Genomic DNA, 16,300 nt, shown 5'->3' on the forward strand with positions numbered 1-16,300 from the left:
CTCACATACATTCTCCCAAACATACACACTCCGAGGAAAACCTTGCTAGCGCCCGTTTCATTTGTGTCAGAAACGGGCCTTTTTTACTAGTATATATATATATATATATATATATATATATATACACATACATATATACAAAAAAAAAACAAAAAAAAAACTTACAGTACCATGTAAGTTACATATGTAACTGGGAGACATGCCAAGAATATGCCCCCTTGCATTTGCACACTACAGCACTTATGCATGCCCTCACGAAATAGCACTTAGGGTGCTTAGATGTGTAAGTATTAATTTCTTGTGCATTAATGCATGCAAAGGGGTGTAAGCACCTAGTTGTAGAATTGCCCTTAAAGTGCCTCTACCGCCAACTCCTCCCTTCACTTTCTGTCCATGCTATGGCGAAGCTTCCTAACAAGTTTCACAAGGTTAATCTTGAGTTCTCTGTCATATCACTTCCATCCTTCCTTCTCCCCCCACACTTCATTCTCACAACCTCCCATCTACCCCGCCACCCTTCCTTCCTTTTCTAAACTCACAAAAGAGGAAACTTGTGAATTTGTTTTATTTTGTATTTATTAAATGTTAAGTATTTAGTTATTTTGATTATGTATGTTATTACTATAATCTGCAAGGAACTATGGACTAAGCGGTATAAATATTTTAAATAAATAAATCCAATCTGCCCATGCATGCCAACTAATAAGCTCTACAATTTCTTCCTCTCCCTGAGAGATCCCCTGAGCCTGTCCCATACTTTCTTGAATTCACATACAGTCCTATCGCTACTCTCTGCTAGGAGGTCATTCCATGCATTTGCAACCCTTTCTGTAAAGAAATATTTCCTTAAATTACATCTGAGTCTATCCCCTTTCACCTCCATCCTATGCTCCCTTGTTCCAGAGTTTCCTTTCAACTGAAAGCTAATCTCATGTGCATTTATGCCGAGGAGGCATTTATATGTTTCTATAATATCTCCCCTCTCCTGCCTTTATTCCAAAGGTATACATAAAGAGATATTTAGATCTATCCAATATGCTTTATGTCCAAGATCACTAAACATTTTGGTAGCTGCCTTTTGGAACAATTCCATAGTAACATAATAGATGACAACAGATGAACCATCCAGCTTGCCCAACAGTCACACTCATTATAAACTCATGATTAAACCAAGAATGAACCTGGTATAAAATACAGATACTTCATCTTTCTTTACCATTTTCAGGACACAGACTGTAGAAGTCCACTCAGCACTGGCCTTACTTCTCAACTATTGGTGTTGCTATCAAAGTCCACTCCAACCTGTCCTCATTCATCTCACCACATACAGAATAGACCATAGAAGTCCACTTGACACTGCCCTTAAATTTCCAACTGAAGTTGCCGATGATGTCCTCTCAGCACATCCTAATCTCTCTTACCATATACGGGACATAGACTGTAGAAGTCTGCCTGGCACTGGCCTTAGCTCTTCACAGCTGGAGTTGCCATCTAAACAGCATTCAATATATCAACATGCATGCATTTAAGTTTTGTTTTTATACCATACTGTTTCTAATTATGGATCCTCAGTGTTCAATCACCTTATTTATAACTTTTTGAAGATGTGGTCTCCAGAATTGTACATGCTACTATAAATACAGTCTCAGCAGAGACTTTATACGAGTCACTATCACCTATTTTTTCATGCTGGCCATTCTCTCTCTCTCTGCACCTACTGTAAGCATCCCTCTGGCTTTTACTGTTGCCTTTTTAAAATCTTTTTGGCCTCCTCAGGATTATCACAAATGATCTCCCTCGTATGAAAATTCCTTTCTTTCTTTCAATTCTTTCAAGTTCAGGATTTGTTGATGAGGGAAGATGCCAAGCTCAATTTACACAGAACTCCTACCCAGCTGGAAATTGCTCTGTTTAAGGTGATAGCTCGGAAAGGGATGCTCTCCCGGCTATACAAAATGTTGCAAGTCCATGGGAGTAAGTCCCTCTTCCCATACCAGAGGGTCTGGGAGCGCTGGCTGGGGAGAGGTCTGGCTACATAGGATTGGGAAAAAAATATCTATGTACATACATGTTCTTTAATTACCAATTACAAACAAATATAGACTGGTCCGTAGACTGTACTAGACACTAACTCACTCAGTTCATGTTTCTAGTTCAGATGTTGGACTTTGTTGGTGACACTGTGGTCACTCTAGCATGTATGAACATTTATGGTGGGACTGTTCGATCACTAAAGTCTTTTGGAGTGAAGTGTGGACATGTATAACACAATGGACTTCTGAGCATTGGGAGAATTGGGAGATGTTTATTGGAAGTCCTTCAAGGATACGTGGACAAATGGAATACTCATTCTCTGGCACAGTCTTTGCCATTTTCGCTGTCAAAATTAATCATCTGACAGTGGAAGCTCCACAAGGACGCTCTAAAGCAAACTGGATGGCTATATGAATGGAACATTGTAAGTCTGAGAAGTTAACATTTGCCCTGCGGGGGAAGAAATCACTAATGTTACATGAATGCCCTTTCCAAGGGCTAATTTCTGATTTCATCTGGTAGCTCAATTTCATTGGTTCAAATATAGCTTGCACGTTTAAGTAGTATCTTCTGCTACTTCCTTCCTGGGCTCTCCGGAATTGGTGTAGGACTCCAATATAACCTAACTTCTCTAGTTTTCATATAGTCAGGGCAGTGGCTGGATTGGGGGTAGGGGGGGTAGGGGAGGCAGTACAAAATCTGTGCAAAATTGATACCATTGTTTTTTTCTACTGTTGTATACTGTTATGTTTAATAAAAATGTATCTCTAAAAATAAAAAGGCGTGTAGTGATACTGAATATATGTCACACCATTTTCAGGTCAAGGTGAGTTACATTCAGATAAAACCACTTTTATCACTAAAACATTTCTATCTAACAATACTGGAATATATTTGCTGTGTGGTTTAAACACTTGCACGAGTACCAGCAGAACTACATAAACTGACCATATGCTTTTGCCATCTGTCAATATTATTACGTACTTAGCAAGTTCAATCCATCTGACAACATCTGGAGACAGTTCAGTCTTTCCCCGCATTTTTTTGCGAGGTGGTTCCTCTGTATCAACAAGAGACATCAAACTCCGTTCAAGCAGCAGAATGCCCACGGGTTGCTGCAAACTGGCTAAACAGCTAGTGCTCACATTGCTTGGGTCAAGATTTAGAAGTTCTGTGTGATGATAACTCATGTCCTGCAGAAATAAAAGAGAAAATATAGATGTTCATTAACCATAATGTTCTACACAACTTCTGATCAAAATAAAGTGGTGCAAATGGAATCAACCACATAAAATAAAGCAGAGGAAAAATTATTGATTGTGAATATAGGACTGCAACGTGTTGGTAGAACTGTGAAGGCACAGTATACACTCCCTACTTCTTAAAGCAAAACTATCTAATATATTTATTTATGGCATTTATACCCCGCTCTTTCCCGCTCAATAGCAGGTTCAGTGCGGCTTACAAAGTATGGTACAAAGTATAATACAGGTATGGAAACAATGTATCATAAAGATGACATAATTACATAGAGTAGGTTCAGTGCGGCTTACAGAGTATGGTACGATGTATCACAGAGATGATACAAAGTATGGAACAAAGTGTCGCAGGGATGGCATAATTACATAGAGTAGGACGATAATAAGAGATGTGGTGAAGGGATTGGAGTGTGGGTAATACTAGTGGTGTGGAATTATGTTTGAGAATTAGGACGGGCCATTTGGGTAGGCTTGTTTGAAGAGGTAAGTCTTCAGCAGTTTTCGGAAGGGTAGGTGTTCAGTGGTTTTTTCGGATGTGTCGAGGTATGGCATTCCAGAGTTGACTGCCTATAACAGAGAAGTTGGACATAATAAAAGACAAAACATATGGGGGCACCCTTTGAGGTAAGCTACAAGAAGCAATACCTCTTGGAAGTATACATTTATTTATTGCATTTGTATCCCACATTTTCCCAGCTATTGGTAAGGCAATGTGGCTTACATGATTCTGGAGTAAATTGGTTACAGATTGTATCGAACAAGGTTACAATTTAAGCGAAACAGTGAAAGTCTCTAGTAGATTTGAAGCAGTTTGTAAAGCACAAGATTAGAATTTGTATAGACCAATGAGATTAGCATATGTTTTCATAATGACAGGTTAATGGGTTTTAATTTAGTTTCAGGTAGATGTGTTAAGTGTTTGGGATGAGTTGTGCGACAGAAGCTTGTATCTTTTCTGTCCTCTGTCATATTTATTAGTGATCAGGAAGCAGCCCATGAGTGAGATAAGGAAGCTATGTTCAGGAGCAATCAGAGTCATGTTTAGAAGTGGCCTCAAAGACAGAGATGGTTTTAGGCTGGATTTATATCTAGGAAGAAAAGACGCATGGTGCATGTGCTCATTAAGGCTATTTCAGGCACTTGACACTACAGAATAGAAAGTGCAGAAAGGCACAAACACGAATGGCTTGTCCACAGAGCAAATTATGGGAAGATAGCTGTATATGGGGAAATGAAAAAGCAGAAGTAATTAGGCTAGACAGTGAATGCACTTGTAGTAAAAACAAGTAATTTGATTTATCTCTATATAGAGAGATACACACACACACACTCTACAGGGCTTAATTTGTGGACAAAAAAGAACCGGACTTGTAGAGCTGGGGAAGAAGATGGGTAGACCAAGGGCAGAAGCAAAATGAAAAGAAGGGTTAGATTATGCTAATGTTTGATTAAGCGAATGCTACATACCTGTAGAAGGTATTCTCCGAGGACAGCAGGCTGATTGTTCTCACTGATGGGTGACGTCCACGGCAGCCCCTCCAATCGGAAACTTCACTAGCAAAGTCCTTTGCTAGCCCTCGCGCGCCCGCGCGCACCGCGCATGCGCGGCCGTCTTCCCGCCCGAAACCGGCTCGAGCCGGCCAGTCCAGTATGTAGCAAGACAATACACTTCAAGGGAAGACACAACTCCAAAGGGGAGGCGGGCGGGTTGGTGAGAACAATCAGCCTGCTGTCCTCGGAGAATACCTTCTACAGGTATGTAGCATTCGCTTTCTCCGAGGACAAGCAGGCTGCTTGTTCTCACTGATGGGGTATCCCTAGCCCCCAGGCTCACTCAAAACAACAACATTGGTCAATTGGGCCTCGCAACGGCGAGGACATAACTGAGATTGACCTAAAAAATTTACCAACTAACTGAGAGTGCAGCCTGGAACAGAACAAACAGGGCCCTCGGGGGGTGGAGTTGGATCCTAAAGCCCAAACAGGTTCTGAAGAACTGACTGCCCGAACCGACTGTCGCGTCGGGTATCCTGCTGCAGGCAGTAATGAGATGTGAATGTGTGGACAGATGACCACGTCGCAGCTTTGCAAATTTCTTCAATGGAGGCTGACTTCAAGTGGGCTACCGACGCAGTCATGGCTCTGACATTATGAGCCGTGACATGACCCTCAAGAGCCAGCCCCGCCTGGGCGTAAGTGAAGGAAATGCAATCTGCTAGCCAATTGGATATGGTGCGTTTCCCTACAGCCACTCCCCTCCTATTGGGGTCAAAAGAAACAAACAATTGGGCGGACTATCTGGTGGGCTGTGTCCGCTCCAGGTAGAAGGCCAATGCTCTCTTGCAGTCCAATGTGTGCAGCTGACGTTCAGCAGGGCAGGAATGAGGACGGGGAAAGAATGTTGGCAAGACAATTGACTGGTTCAGATGGAACTCCGACACGACCTTTGGCAGAAACTTAGGGTGAGTGCGGAGGACTACTCTGTTGTGATGAAATTTGGTGTAAGGGGCCTGGGCTACCAGGGCCTGAAGCTCACTGACTCTACGAGCCGAAGTAACTGCCACCAAGAAAATGACCTTCCAGGTCAAGTACTTCGGATGGCAGGAATTCAGTGGCTCAAAAGGAGGTTTCATCAGCTGGGTGAGAACGACATTGAGATCCCATGACACTGTAGGAGGCTTGACAGGGGGCTTTGACAAAAGCAAACCTCTCATGAAGCGAACAACTAAAGGCTGTCCTGAGATCGGCTTACCTTCCACTTGGTAATGGTATGCACTGATTGCACTAAGGTGAACCCTTACGGAGTTGGTCTTCAGACCAGACTCAGACAAGTGCAGAAGGTATTCAAGCAGGGTCTGTGTAGGACAAGAGCGAGGATCTAGGGCCTTGCTGTCACACCAGACGGCAAACCTCCTCCAATGAAAGAAGTAACTTCTCTTAGTGGAGTCTTTCCTGGAAGCAAGCAAGATGCGGGAGACACCCTCCGTCAGACCCAAAGAGGCAAAGTCTACGCCCTCAACATCCAGGCCGTGAGAGCCAGGGACCGGAGGTTGGGATGCAGAAGAGCCCCTTCGTCCTGCGTGATGAGGGTCGGAAAACACTCCAATCTCCACGGTTCTTCGGAGGATAACTCCAGAAGAAGAGGGAACCAGATCTGACGCGGCCAAAAAGGAGCAATCAGGATCATGGTGCCTCGGTCTTGCTTGAGTTTCAACAAAGTCTTCCCCACCAGAGGAATGGGAGGATAAGCATACAGCAGGCCCTCCCCCCAATCGAGGAGGAAGGCATCCGATGCCAGTCTGCCGGTGGCCTGAAGCCTGGAACAGAACTGAGGGACTTTGTGGTTTGCTCGAGATGCGAAGAGATCCACCAAGGGGGTGCCCCACGCTTGGAAGATCTGGCGTACCACTCGGGAGTTGAGCGACCACTCGTGAGGTTGCATAATCCTGCTCAACCTGTCGGCCAGACTGTTGTTTACGCCTGCCAGATATGTGGCTTGGAGCACCATGCCGTTCCGGCGAGCCCAGGTCCACATGCTGACGGCTTCCTGACACAGGGGGCGAGATCCGGTGCCCCCCTGCTTGTTTACATAATACATGGCAACCTGGTTGTCTGTCTGAATTTGAATAATTTGGTGGGACAGCCGATCTCTGAAAGCCTTCAGAGCGTTCCAGATCGCTCGTAACTCCAGAAGATTGATCTGTAGATCGCGTTCCTGGAGGGACCAGCTTCCTTGAGTGTGGAGCCCATCGACATGAGCTCCCCATCCCAGGAGAGACGCATCCGTGGTCAGCACTTTTTGTGGCTGAGGAATTTGGAAGGGACGTCCCAGAGTCAAATTGGTCCAAATCGTCCACCAATACAGGGATTCGAGAAAACTCGTGGACAGGTGGATCACGTCCTCTAGACCCCCAGCGGCCTGATACCACTGGGAGGCTAGGGTCCATTGAGCAGATCTCATGTGAAGGCGGGCCATGGGAGTCACATGAACTGTGGAGGCCATGTGGCCCAGCAATCTCAACATCTGCCGAGCTGTGATCTGCTGGGACGCTCGCACCCGGGAGACGAGGGACAACAAGTTGTTGGCTCTCGTCTCTGGGAGATAGGCGCGAGCCGTCCGAGAATCCAGCAGAGCTCCTATGAATTCGAGGTTCTGCACTGGAAGAAGGTGGGACTTTGGGTAATTTATCACAAACCCCAGTAGCTCCAGAAGGCGAATAGTCATCTGCATGGACTGCAGGGCTCCTGCCTCGGACGTGCTCTTTACCAGCCAATCGTCGAGATATGGGAACACGTGTACTCCCAGCCTGCGAAGTGCCGCTGCTACCACAGCTAGGCACTTTGTGAACACCCTGGGCGCAGAGGCGAGCCCAAAGGGTAGCACACAGTACTGGAAGTGGCGTGTGCCCAACTGAAATCGCAGATACTGTCTGTGAGCTGGCAGTATCGGGATATGTGTGTAGGCATCCTTCAAGTCCAGAGAGCATAGCCAATCGTTTTGCTGAATCATGGGGAGAAGGGTGCCCAGGGAAAGCATCCTGAACTTTTCTTTTACGAGATATTTGTTCAGGGCCCTTAGGTCTAGGATGGGACGCATCCCCCCTGTTTTCTTTTCCACAAGGAAGTACCTGGAATAGAATCCCAGCCCTTCTTGCCCGGATGGCACGGGCTCGACCGCATTGGCGCTGAGAAGGGCGGAGAGTTCCTCTGCAAGTACCCTCTTGTGTTGGAAGCTGTAAGACTGAGCTCCCGGTGGACAATTTGGAGGTTTTGAGGACAAATTGAGGGTGTACCCCTGCCGGACTATTTGCAGAACCCACTGATCGGAGGTTATGAGAGGCCACCTTTGGTGAAAAGCTTTCAACCTCCCTCCGACTGGCAGGTCGCCCGGCACGGACACTTGGATGTCGGCTATGCTCTGCTGGAGCCAGTCAAAAGCTCGCCCCTTGCTTTTGCTGGGGAGCCGCGGGGCCTTGCTGAGTCGCACGCTGCTGACGAGAGCGAGCGCGCTGGGGCTTAGCCTGGGCTGCAGGCTGTCGGGAAGGAGGATTGTACCTACGCTTGCCAGAAGAGTAGGGAACAGTCTTCCTTCCCCCGAAAAATCGTCTACCTGTAGAGGTAGAAGCTGAAGGCTGCCGGCGGGCGAATTTGTCGAATGCGGTGTCCCGCTGGTGGAGAGACTCTACCACCTGTTCGACTTTTTCGCCAAAAATGTTGTCCGCACGGCAAGGCGAGTCCGCAATCCGCTGCTGGATTCTATTCTCCAGGTCGGCGGCACGCAGCCATGAGAGCCTGCGCATCACCACACCTTGAGCAGCGGCCCTGGACGCAACATCAAAAGTGTCATAAACTCCTCTGGCCAGGAATTTTCTGCACGCCTTCAGCTGCCTGACCACCTCCTGAAAAGGCTTGGCTTGCTCAGGGGGAAGAGCATCAACCAAGCCCGCCAACTGCCGCACATTGTTCCGCATGTGTATGCTCGTGTAGAGCTGGTAAGACTGGATCTTGGACACGAGCATAGAGGAATGGTAGGCCTTCCTCCCAAAGGAGTCTAAGGTTCTAGCGTCCTTGCCCGGGGGCGCCGAAGCATGTTCCCTAGAACTCTTAGCCTTCTTTAGGGCCAAATCCACAACTCCAGAGTCGTGAGGCAACTGAGTGCGCATCAGCTCTGGGTCCCCATGGATCCGGTACTGGGACTCGATCTTCTTGGGAATGTGGGGATTAGTTAAGGGTTTCGTCCAGTTCGCAAGCAATGTCTTTTTTTAGGACATGGTGCAAGGGAACGGTGGACGCTTCCTTAGGTGGAGAAGGATAGTCCAGGAGCTCAAACATTTCAGCCCTGGGCTCGTCCTCCACAACCACCGGGAAGGGGATGGCCGTAGACATCTCCCGGACAAAGGAAGCAAAAGACAGACTCTCGGGAGGAGAAAGCTGTCTTTCAGGAGAGGGAGTGGGATCAGAAGGAAGACCCTCAGACTCCTCGTCAGAGAAATATCTAGGATCTTCCTCTTCCTCCCACGAGGCCTCACCCTCGGTGTCAGACACAAGTTCACGAACCTGTGTCTGCAACCTCGCCCTGCTCGACTCAGTGGAGCCACGTCCACGATGGGGGCGTCGAGAGGTAGACTCCCTCGCCCGCATCGGCGAAGCTCCCTCCGCCGACGTAGTCGGGGAGCCTTCCTGGGAGGTGGCCGCTGCCGGCACCGCACGCGGTACCGACGTCGGGGACCTCAACCTGGGCGATGGGCCAGCCGGCGCCACGCTCGACGGTACCGGAGGCGCAAGCACCGCCGGTACCGGAGGGGTAGGGCGCAACAGCTCTCCCAGAATCTCTGGGAGAACGGCCCGGAGGCTCTCGTTTAGAGCGGCTGCAGAGAAAGGCTGTGAGGTCGATGCAGGCGTCAACGTCAGGACCTGTTCCGGGCGAGGAGGCTGTTCCGGGCTGTCCAGAGTGGAGCGCATCGACACCTCTTGGACAGAGGGTGAGCGGTCCTCTCGGTGCCGATGCCTGCTGGGTGCCGAATCCCTCGGCGACCCAGAGCTCTCGGTGCCGACGCGGGGAGGAGACCGGTGTCGATGCTTCTTCGACTTCTTCCGAAGCATGTCACCGGAGCTCCCCGGCACCGACGAGGAGGACGTAGAATCCATCCGTCGCTTCCTCGGGGCCGAGGCCGAAGAAGGTCGGTCTCGGGGGGGCTGTACCGCAGGAGCCCTCAGGGTGGGAGGAGACCCACCCGAAGGCTCACCGCCACCAGCAGGGGAATGGATAGCCCTCACCTGCACTCCTGACGATGCACCACCGTCCGACGACATCAGCAGACGAGGTCCCGGTACCACCGGCGTCGATGCAGCTATCCGATGTCTCGGCGCCGATGCAGAGGCCCGATGCCTCGATGCACTCGATGCAAGGGCGGCCGAGGAAGATGGTCTGGACGCTGACGACGTCGATGCACTCGAAGATCCCGGTGCCGATGCCGACGAAGAGCCCGAGAACAAAACGTTCCACTGGGCTAGTCTCGCTACCTGAGTCCGCCTTTGAAGCAGGGAACACAGACTACAGTTCTGAGGGCGGTGCTCGGCCCCCAGACACTGAAGACACGACGAGTGTCGATCAGTGAGCGAGATAACCCGGGCGCACTGGGTGCACTTCTTGAAGCCGCTGGAAGGCTTCGATGTCATGGGCGGAAAAATCACGCCGGCGAAATCAAAGTCCGAAATGACGGAAAAAGAGCACCAAAAACTTTAGAGGGAGAAAATCTCGACCGAGGCCGAAAAGAGGCCTACCCCGACGACGAAAGAAAACTTATCGGGGCCAAAAGCTGGAAATACGGGGAGGATTGAAACGGAACCCGGTGGAGGGGTTCCGGAGCACTTCCCGAGTAGAAGAAAAGCTTTTCCGAAGAAAAAACACGTTCAACAATATGGACGCGCGAGGTCGACTCTCCGGGGCTCGACACGGCGAAAAATACGACCGTACCGAGTGCGGACAAAAGAAGACTGGCCGGCTCGAGCCGGTTTCGGGCGGGAAGACGGCCGCGCATGCGCGGTGCGCGCGGGCGCGCGAGGGCTAGCAAAGGACTTTGCTAGTGAAGTTTCCGATTGGAGGGGCTGCCGTGGACGTCACCCATCAGTGAGAACAAGCAGCCTGCTTGTCCTCGGAGAAAAATTTGTATCCAACGATTGTAGTGGGTTTCAACCAAACATACATAATAAAATACACAGGGGCTCATTTTCAAAGCACTCAGTAACCTATGAAACTTTGTAAGTCTAAGTGCTTTGAAAATATGCCTCACAATATCACAAATCATATCAACAATATCACAATTTTAAGAAGCAAGATAGTTAATACAAAAATATTAGTATCTGTATACCCTGTATATATTAAACTTAACATATATGCTACATATATGGAGGAGTGGCCTAAAAGTTAGCGCAGCGGGTTGAGATCCTGGGGGACCGGGTTCGATTCCTGCTGCTGTCTGACAATCAGCAATGTGTTGAGATCCTGGGGGACCGGGTTCAATTCCTTCTGCAGCTCTGTGTGACCCTGAGCAAGTCTCTTTGCCCTCCATTGCCCCAGGTACAATAAATAACTTAGATTGTGAGCCCATTAGCGACAGTGCAAAGTATCTGTAATAGAAATTGTAAACCACATAGTCGCCTCAGAGATCACTTGGGATATATCAAGTGCTGAAAATTAAAACAAAATTAAAAAAAAAAACTCAGTTTAAGAGCTCAAATAAGTAAGTAAATATAAGCGAGTCGTAAGATGTTTTTTTTTTTTTAAATTCTGCTATGTTGGTAAACATCGCAAATTCAATGGTGACTAACTAGATGGAGTAATGCTTGGAGGAAGACAGACTACTGCTTCCAAAGTACAAGCCCACTAACAGAAAAAATCCATTTATGGGTCTCAAAAAAAGCAAACCCATTTTTGGCTTGGTGCATCCTACAAGCATTGATTCATTGGTCTTAAAGCTCAGGATGGGGTCCATTCTCAGAATGATAAAGCTGTAGCATCAGGAACCTCATTACTGAGTGCTTTATGTACCAATAAGATCTTAAACCTTATCCAGTGCACAATAAGGAACCAATGTAATGCTTGCAACAATGGAGATCCAGATTCAAAAGTTTCCTCCCATCGTTATTTGTGTTACTTCATTTTGAGCTATCTGTAAAGACTTTACCATATAAAGCATTACAAAAATCAAAATGAAGATTAGAGATTAGAGTGACTATTCTCTGCTCTATTCCAGGCTTATTCCCCTCATCTTCTTTCCTACAGACTATGTGGGAGAGGATGAACAGAACAACCCTGCTGTTCTGGCGTCTGAAAAGTGGCGTTACTGTTTTCCAGGCCATTAACCCAGAAATTAAGCCCAATGGGAGCAATTCTATAAAGGCTACCCAAATTTGTGTGATAAAATGCAGAGCACTGAGCACATATTCTATACCAGCATCTGGGTGAATGAGCCAACATCCAGATAGGAATACACTAAACAGCCTTCTTTCCAGAAGGCAGCCGCAACTACTACCATTCAATACCTTGGAGAAAGTTCTGGGTGCCATGGCTAGGCCAAAGGGAAGAGTGCAAAATTGAAAATCCTGCCTTACTACTGCAAAATGCAGGAAACGAGTCTGGTGAATAGGAATATGTAGGTAAGCTTCCATAAGGTCTAGGGAAGTTAAAAATTCACCTCAAAACATCATCACAATTAATACCTTCAACATTTTCATCCATAAATGAGGCACTTTAAGGAATCTTTTGACTCTTATTCAAAAGCGGCAAAAAGTCCCTTCCTTTTTCAGAACGACAAAGTAGATGGAGTAATGCCTGTTCTTTTCTCCCTTGGATGAACAGAGAACTACTGCTTCTAATAGTAGCAATCTGACTAGCATTTCTTTCACAGCCTTTACTGGTAGAAGAGGAAAACATGGAAATTCCAGAAAAGCATCAGGAAGAGAAGAGGCAAATTCTAGAGGAAAACTGTTGGAACATAATATTAAGAACCCACTGATCTATAGTCATGTGGGCCCATCTCTGGTAAAACAATTTTAACTGACCTCCAGTAGGAAGCCTCGAGGGCTTGACCCGCAAACCTTCACTGTGCATTCCTGGAAGCTCTGCAAGTACTTGAAGTGGCATCTTAAGCCCTTTTATGACCTCCTTGAAGAGACTGACCTCTGAATGAAAAACAACTAGGCTGCATACCACTAATTCTTCCTGGTCTAAATCTTCTAGAATTTCTGAAGCAACCCCAACTCAAAAAAAAAAAACGTCTAGCAATAGATTTATCTTCTGGAAGCCAGGTTTCAGACTCTGACAAGGTCGCAGACCTTATACAAACAACACTAAACTGTAAACGTCTTCTTTGTGTGCAGGCAGTGGCCAAAAAAGCAAATAGACTGCTAGGAATTATTAGGAAATAGAAAATAAGACAAATGATTATAATGCCTCTATATTGTTCCATGGTGCATTCTTGCTTTGCGTAGTGTGTGTAATTCTGGTCTCCATATCTAAAAAAAAAAAAGAGACAGCCGACGGAGAATAGGTTCAAAGAAGGGCGACTAAAATGATTAAGGGGATGGAACTCCTCTCATAAGAGGAAAGGCTTCAGAGGTTAAGGCTCTTCAATCTGGAGAAGAGACGACTGAGGGGGGATATGATAGAGGTCTACAAAATACTGAGTGGTGTAGAGCAAGTAAATGTAATTTAAATGTTTACTTATTCAAAAAGTACAAAGACTAGGGAACACTCCAAGAAGGTACATGGTAATACTTTTAAAACAAATAGAAGAAAATATTTTTTCACTCAATGAATAGTTAAGCTCAGGAATTCATTACTTGAGGATGTGGTAACTGCATGGTAAAAGTCCAAAATTTGCTATTAAGATAGACATGGGGAGAACCACTTGTGACTGGTAGCATGGAATCCTGCTACTCTTTGGGATTCTGCCAGGTACTTGCAACCTGGATTGGACACTGTTGAAAGCAGGATACTGGGCTAGATATACCATTGGTCTGACCCAGTATGGCTATTTTTATGTTATGTCTTAAAAAAGGTATCTGATGACCAATTTCTAAGCCACAAAAATCTATGAGCAGCTACAAACAAGGCCATATTCTGGGCTGAAGGCCTAATAAGATCATATAAGCTATTTGCCAGATAAGCAGCCCCCTTCTCAAGGTAATCCACAAGATAAGTACCCTCCAATGAATTTTGTAAGGATCCTTCTGGACACTACTCCATCCAGCAAAGAGGAGCGCAGGCTACATATCCCCTTGAAAATGCCACTTGCAAGGCCAAGGCTGAAATTTAAAAAGCCAGTGCTGATTAAAGTAACATAGTTACATAGTAAGTGACGGTAGATAAAGACCTGAATGGTCTTCCCAATAGTTACATTCATTATCAATTCAAGATTAAATCAACAATGAATGTGATATTATATACTTGATCATGGTCTTTGATGTTTGTGGGACATAAGACCATAGAAGACTGTTCAGCTCTGTCTTTATTTTCCAGCTACTGCAGTTGCTGTCAAAGCCTACTCCAGCTTATCCAAATCCATCTTGCCATTTGCAGGACACAAGCCGTAAAAAGACCCCTGAAACCATCACATGAAAGCAGAAATAAGCCTTTAAGTACCCGATAACATCCATTAAAAAAAAAAAAAGAACTAAGCCAATTAAAAATGGTATTAGAAAATCCAAATTCAGATACTTTGGTCAGTAAAATATTGTGGTTGACTGTATCGAATGCTGCTGAGATGTCAAATTGCATAGTCCAGCTCTAATCAAATCTTTTTTGAATCCAGGAGAAGAATCTGTGTTGAGTTCATGAACTTAGCACCTCCAATAATCTTCAAAAATTGACTCCTATGCTGGCAAGTCATGGGCTCAGCAGGACAGATCTCTCCAGGAGAGTAAGAAGAGGTTCAAAAGAAAACATAGCAACATGGTAAATGACAACAGATAAAGACCTGTATTTTTCATTCCTTTTGCCCAACAAGGTAGCCAGAGCTATGCCTGCCACTCTGTGCAGGTTACATTCCATGATTAAACACTGGCATCATAAACAGAGCAGTCGAGTTAGAAGTCTGCCTGAGACTGGCCTTACTTCTTAATTGCTAGACTTCCTGTTGAAGCCCACTTCTGTCCATCCTGATCTAGGACACAGATTGTACAAGTCTATCTGACACTGGCCTTACTTCCCAACTACTGGAGCTGCCATCGAAGCACCACTCCTGTCCGTCCTAACACATCAACAGTCATAAGGTCATTTAGGTTTTGTTTCGATTCCATCCTCTTTCTATGTAAGGATCTTCTATGTTAATCCTATACATTTTTGAATTCCATCACTGTTTTCATCTCCAGGACCGCCCATGGAAGGTTGCTGCAGACACCACAACCCCTTCCGTGAAAGTATTTTTTATGTTACTTCTAAGTTTACCACCCTGCAACCTCAATTCATGTCCTCTAGTTCTACTGCTTCCCCGTCTCTGAAAAAGATCTGTTTCTATATTAATACCTTTCAAGTATCTAAACGTATTATATCTCCTCTATCCTTCCCTTTCCTTTAGGGTATACATATTCAGAACTTCAAGTTTCTTCTTTTGCGTCTTTTGGTGGAAACCCCATACCATTTTGTTGTCTTCCTCTGAACCGCTTCAAGTCTTGTCTTATGTACTTAGCAAGATACAGCCTCCAAAACTGAACACAATTCTCCAAGTGGGGCCGCACTGATGACTTGCACAAGAACATTAACACCTCCTTTCTTCTACTGGTTATGCCTCTGTGCAGCCCATCTTCCTTCTAGCTATACTGACTGCTTTTTTTTTGTTTGTTTGACTGTCTTCTGTCCTATTGAAAATGGCATTCCTTTTTCTTGATTTGATTTTATGTTAATATTTTATATTGTTAACACTGTTATGAGAAGGTGGTATATCAAATTTCAAGTAAACAAACATATTGCTCTGTCACCTTGAGATCCTCAGACACTATCACCCCGTGATCACTCTCTTGATCCGCGCACATCAGACTCGCTCACTCTCTAGCACATTCAACTCCTTTGGATTTCTACTGCTCAAGTGCATCACTCTGCACTGCAAGAGTAACATTAGAAAATATGTTCAAAGAAACTGGTGGCTGCATGGGAGGTGTTGGACGTAAAAAGCATCAGAATTCAAGAAAGAACGATCAGCAAAAAGGATCTAATGCCTATGGTACTGTAGATCTGGGCAGACTAGATTCCTTATTTGCCATCATATTTTAAGTTTCTATACACACAATAGGTTACCTGAATGCAGGCTACAAATGGTGGGAAGTAAGACGTGGTGATATTCAAAAAGCGATTGAAGTCAGCAAGCAGTTTCTGAGTGATGTCTTTCATCTCAGATGAGCTCTTTAATTTATCCATTTCTTTCATAATTCCAAAGAACAAGCTGCTGAAGAGTTGCTTGGCTAATGTTGGATCTCTCTGTAAAAAAAGACATCATAATCAGCCTACA

At 45.8% G+C, this 16,300-nt stretch overlaps 1 protein-coding gene across 1 annotated transcript in view; it reads right to left on the reverse strand.

Annotated features, from left to right (window-relative positions):
• The window catches only part of PRKDC (protein kinase, DNA-activated, catalytic subunit), a 490,177-nt gene that overhangs the window by 167,648 nt on the left and 306,229 nt on the right, over positions 1-16,300 (reverse strand). Inside the window, exons 62-63 of the mRNA XM_030214157.1 lie at positions 16,090-16,269; positions 3,019-3,227 (exon numbers count right to left, since the gene is read on the reverse strand). Of these exons, the coding sequence (XP_030070017.1) occupies positions 3,019-3,227; positions 16,090-16,269 (389 nt within the window). The remainder of the gene's footprint in view (positions 1-3,018; positions 3,228-16,089; positions 16,270-16,300) is intronic.

The sequence above is a fragment of the Microcaecilia unicolor genome, chromosome 1, assembly GCF_901765095.1.
Source record: "Microcaecilia unicolor chromosome 1, aMicUni1.1, whole genome shotgun sequence".
Classification (NCBI taxonomy): Eukaryota; Metazoa; Chordata; class Amphibia; order Gymnophiona; family Siphonopidae; genus Microcaecilia; species Microcaecilia unicolor.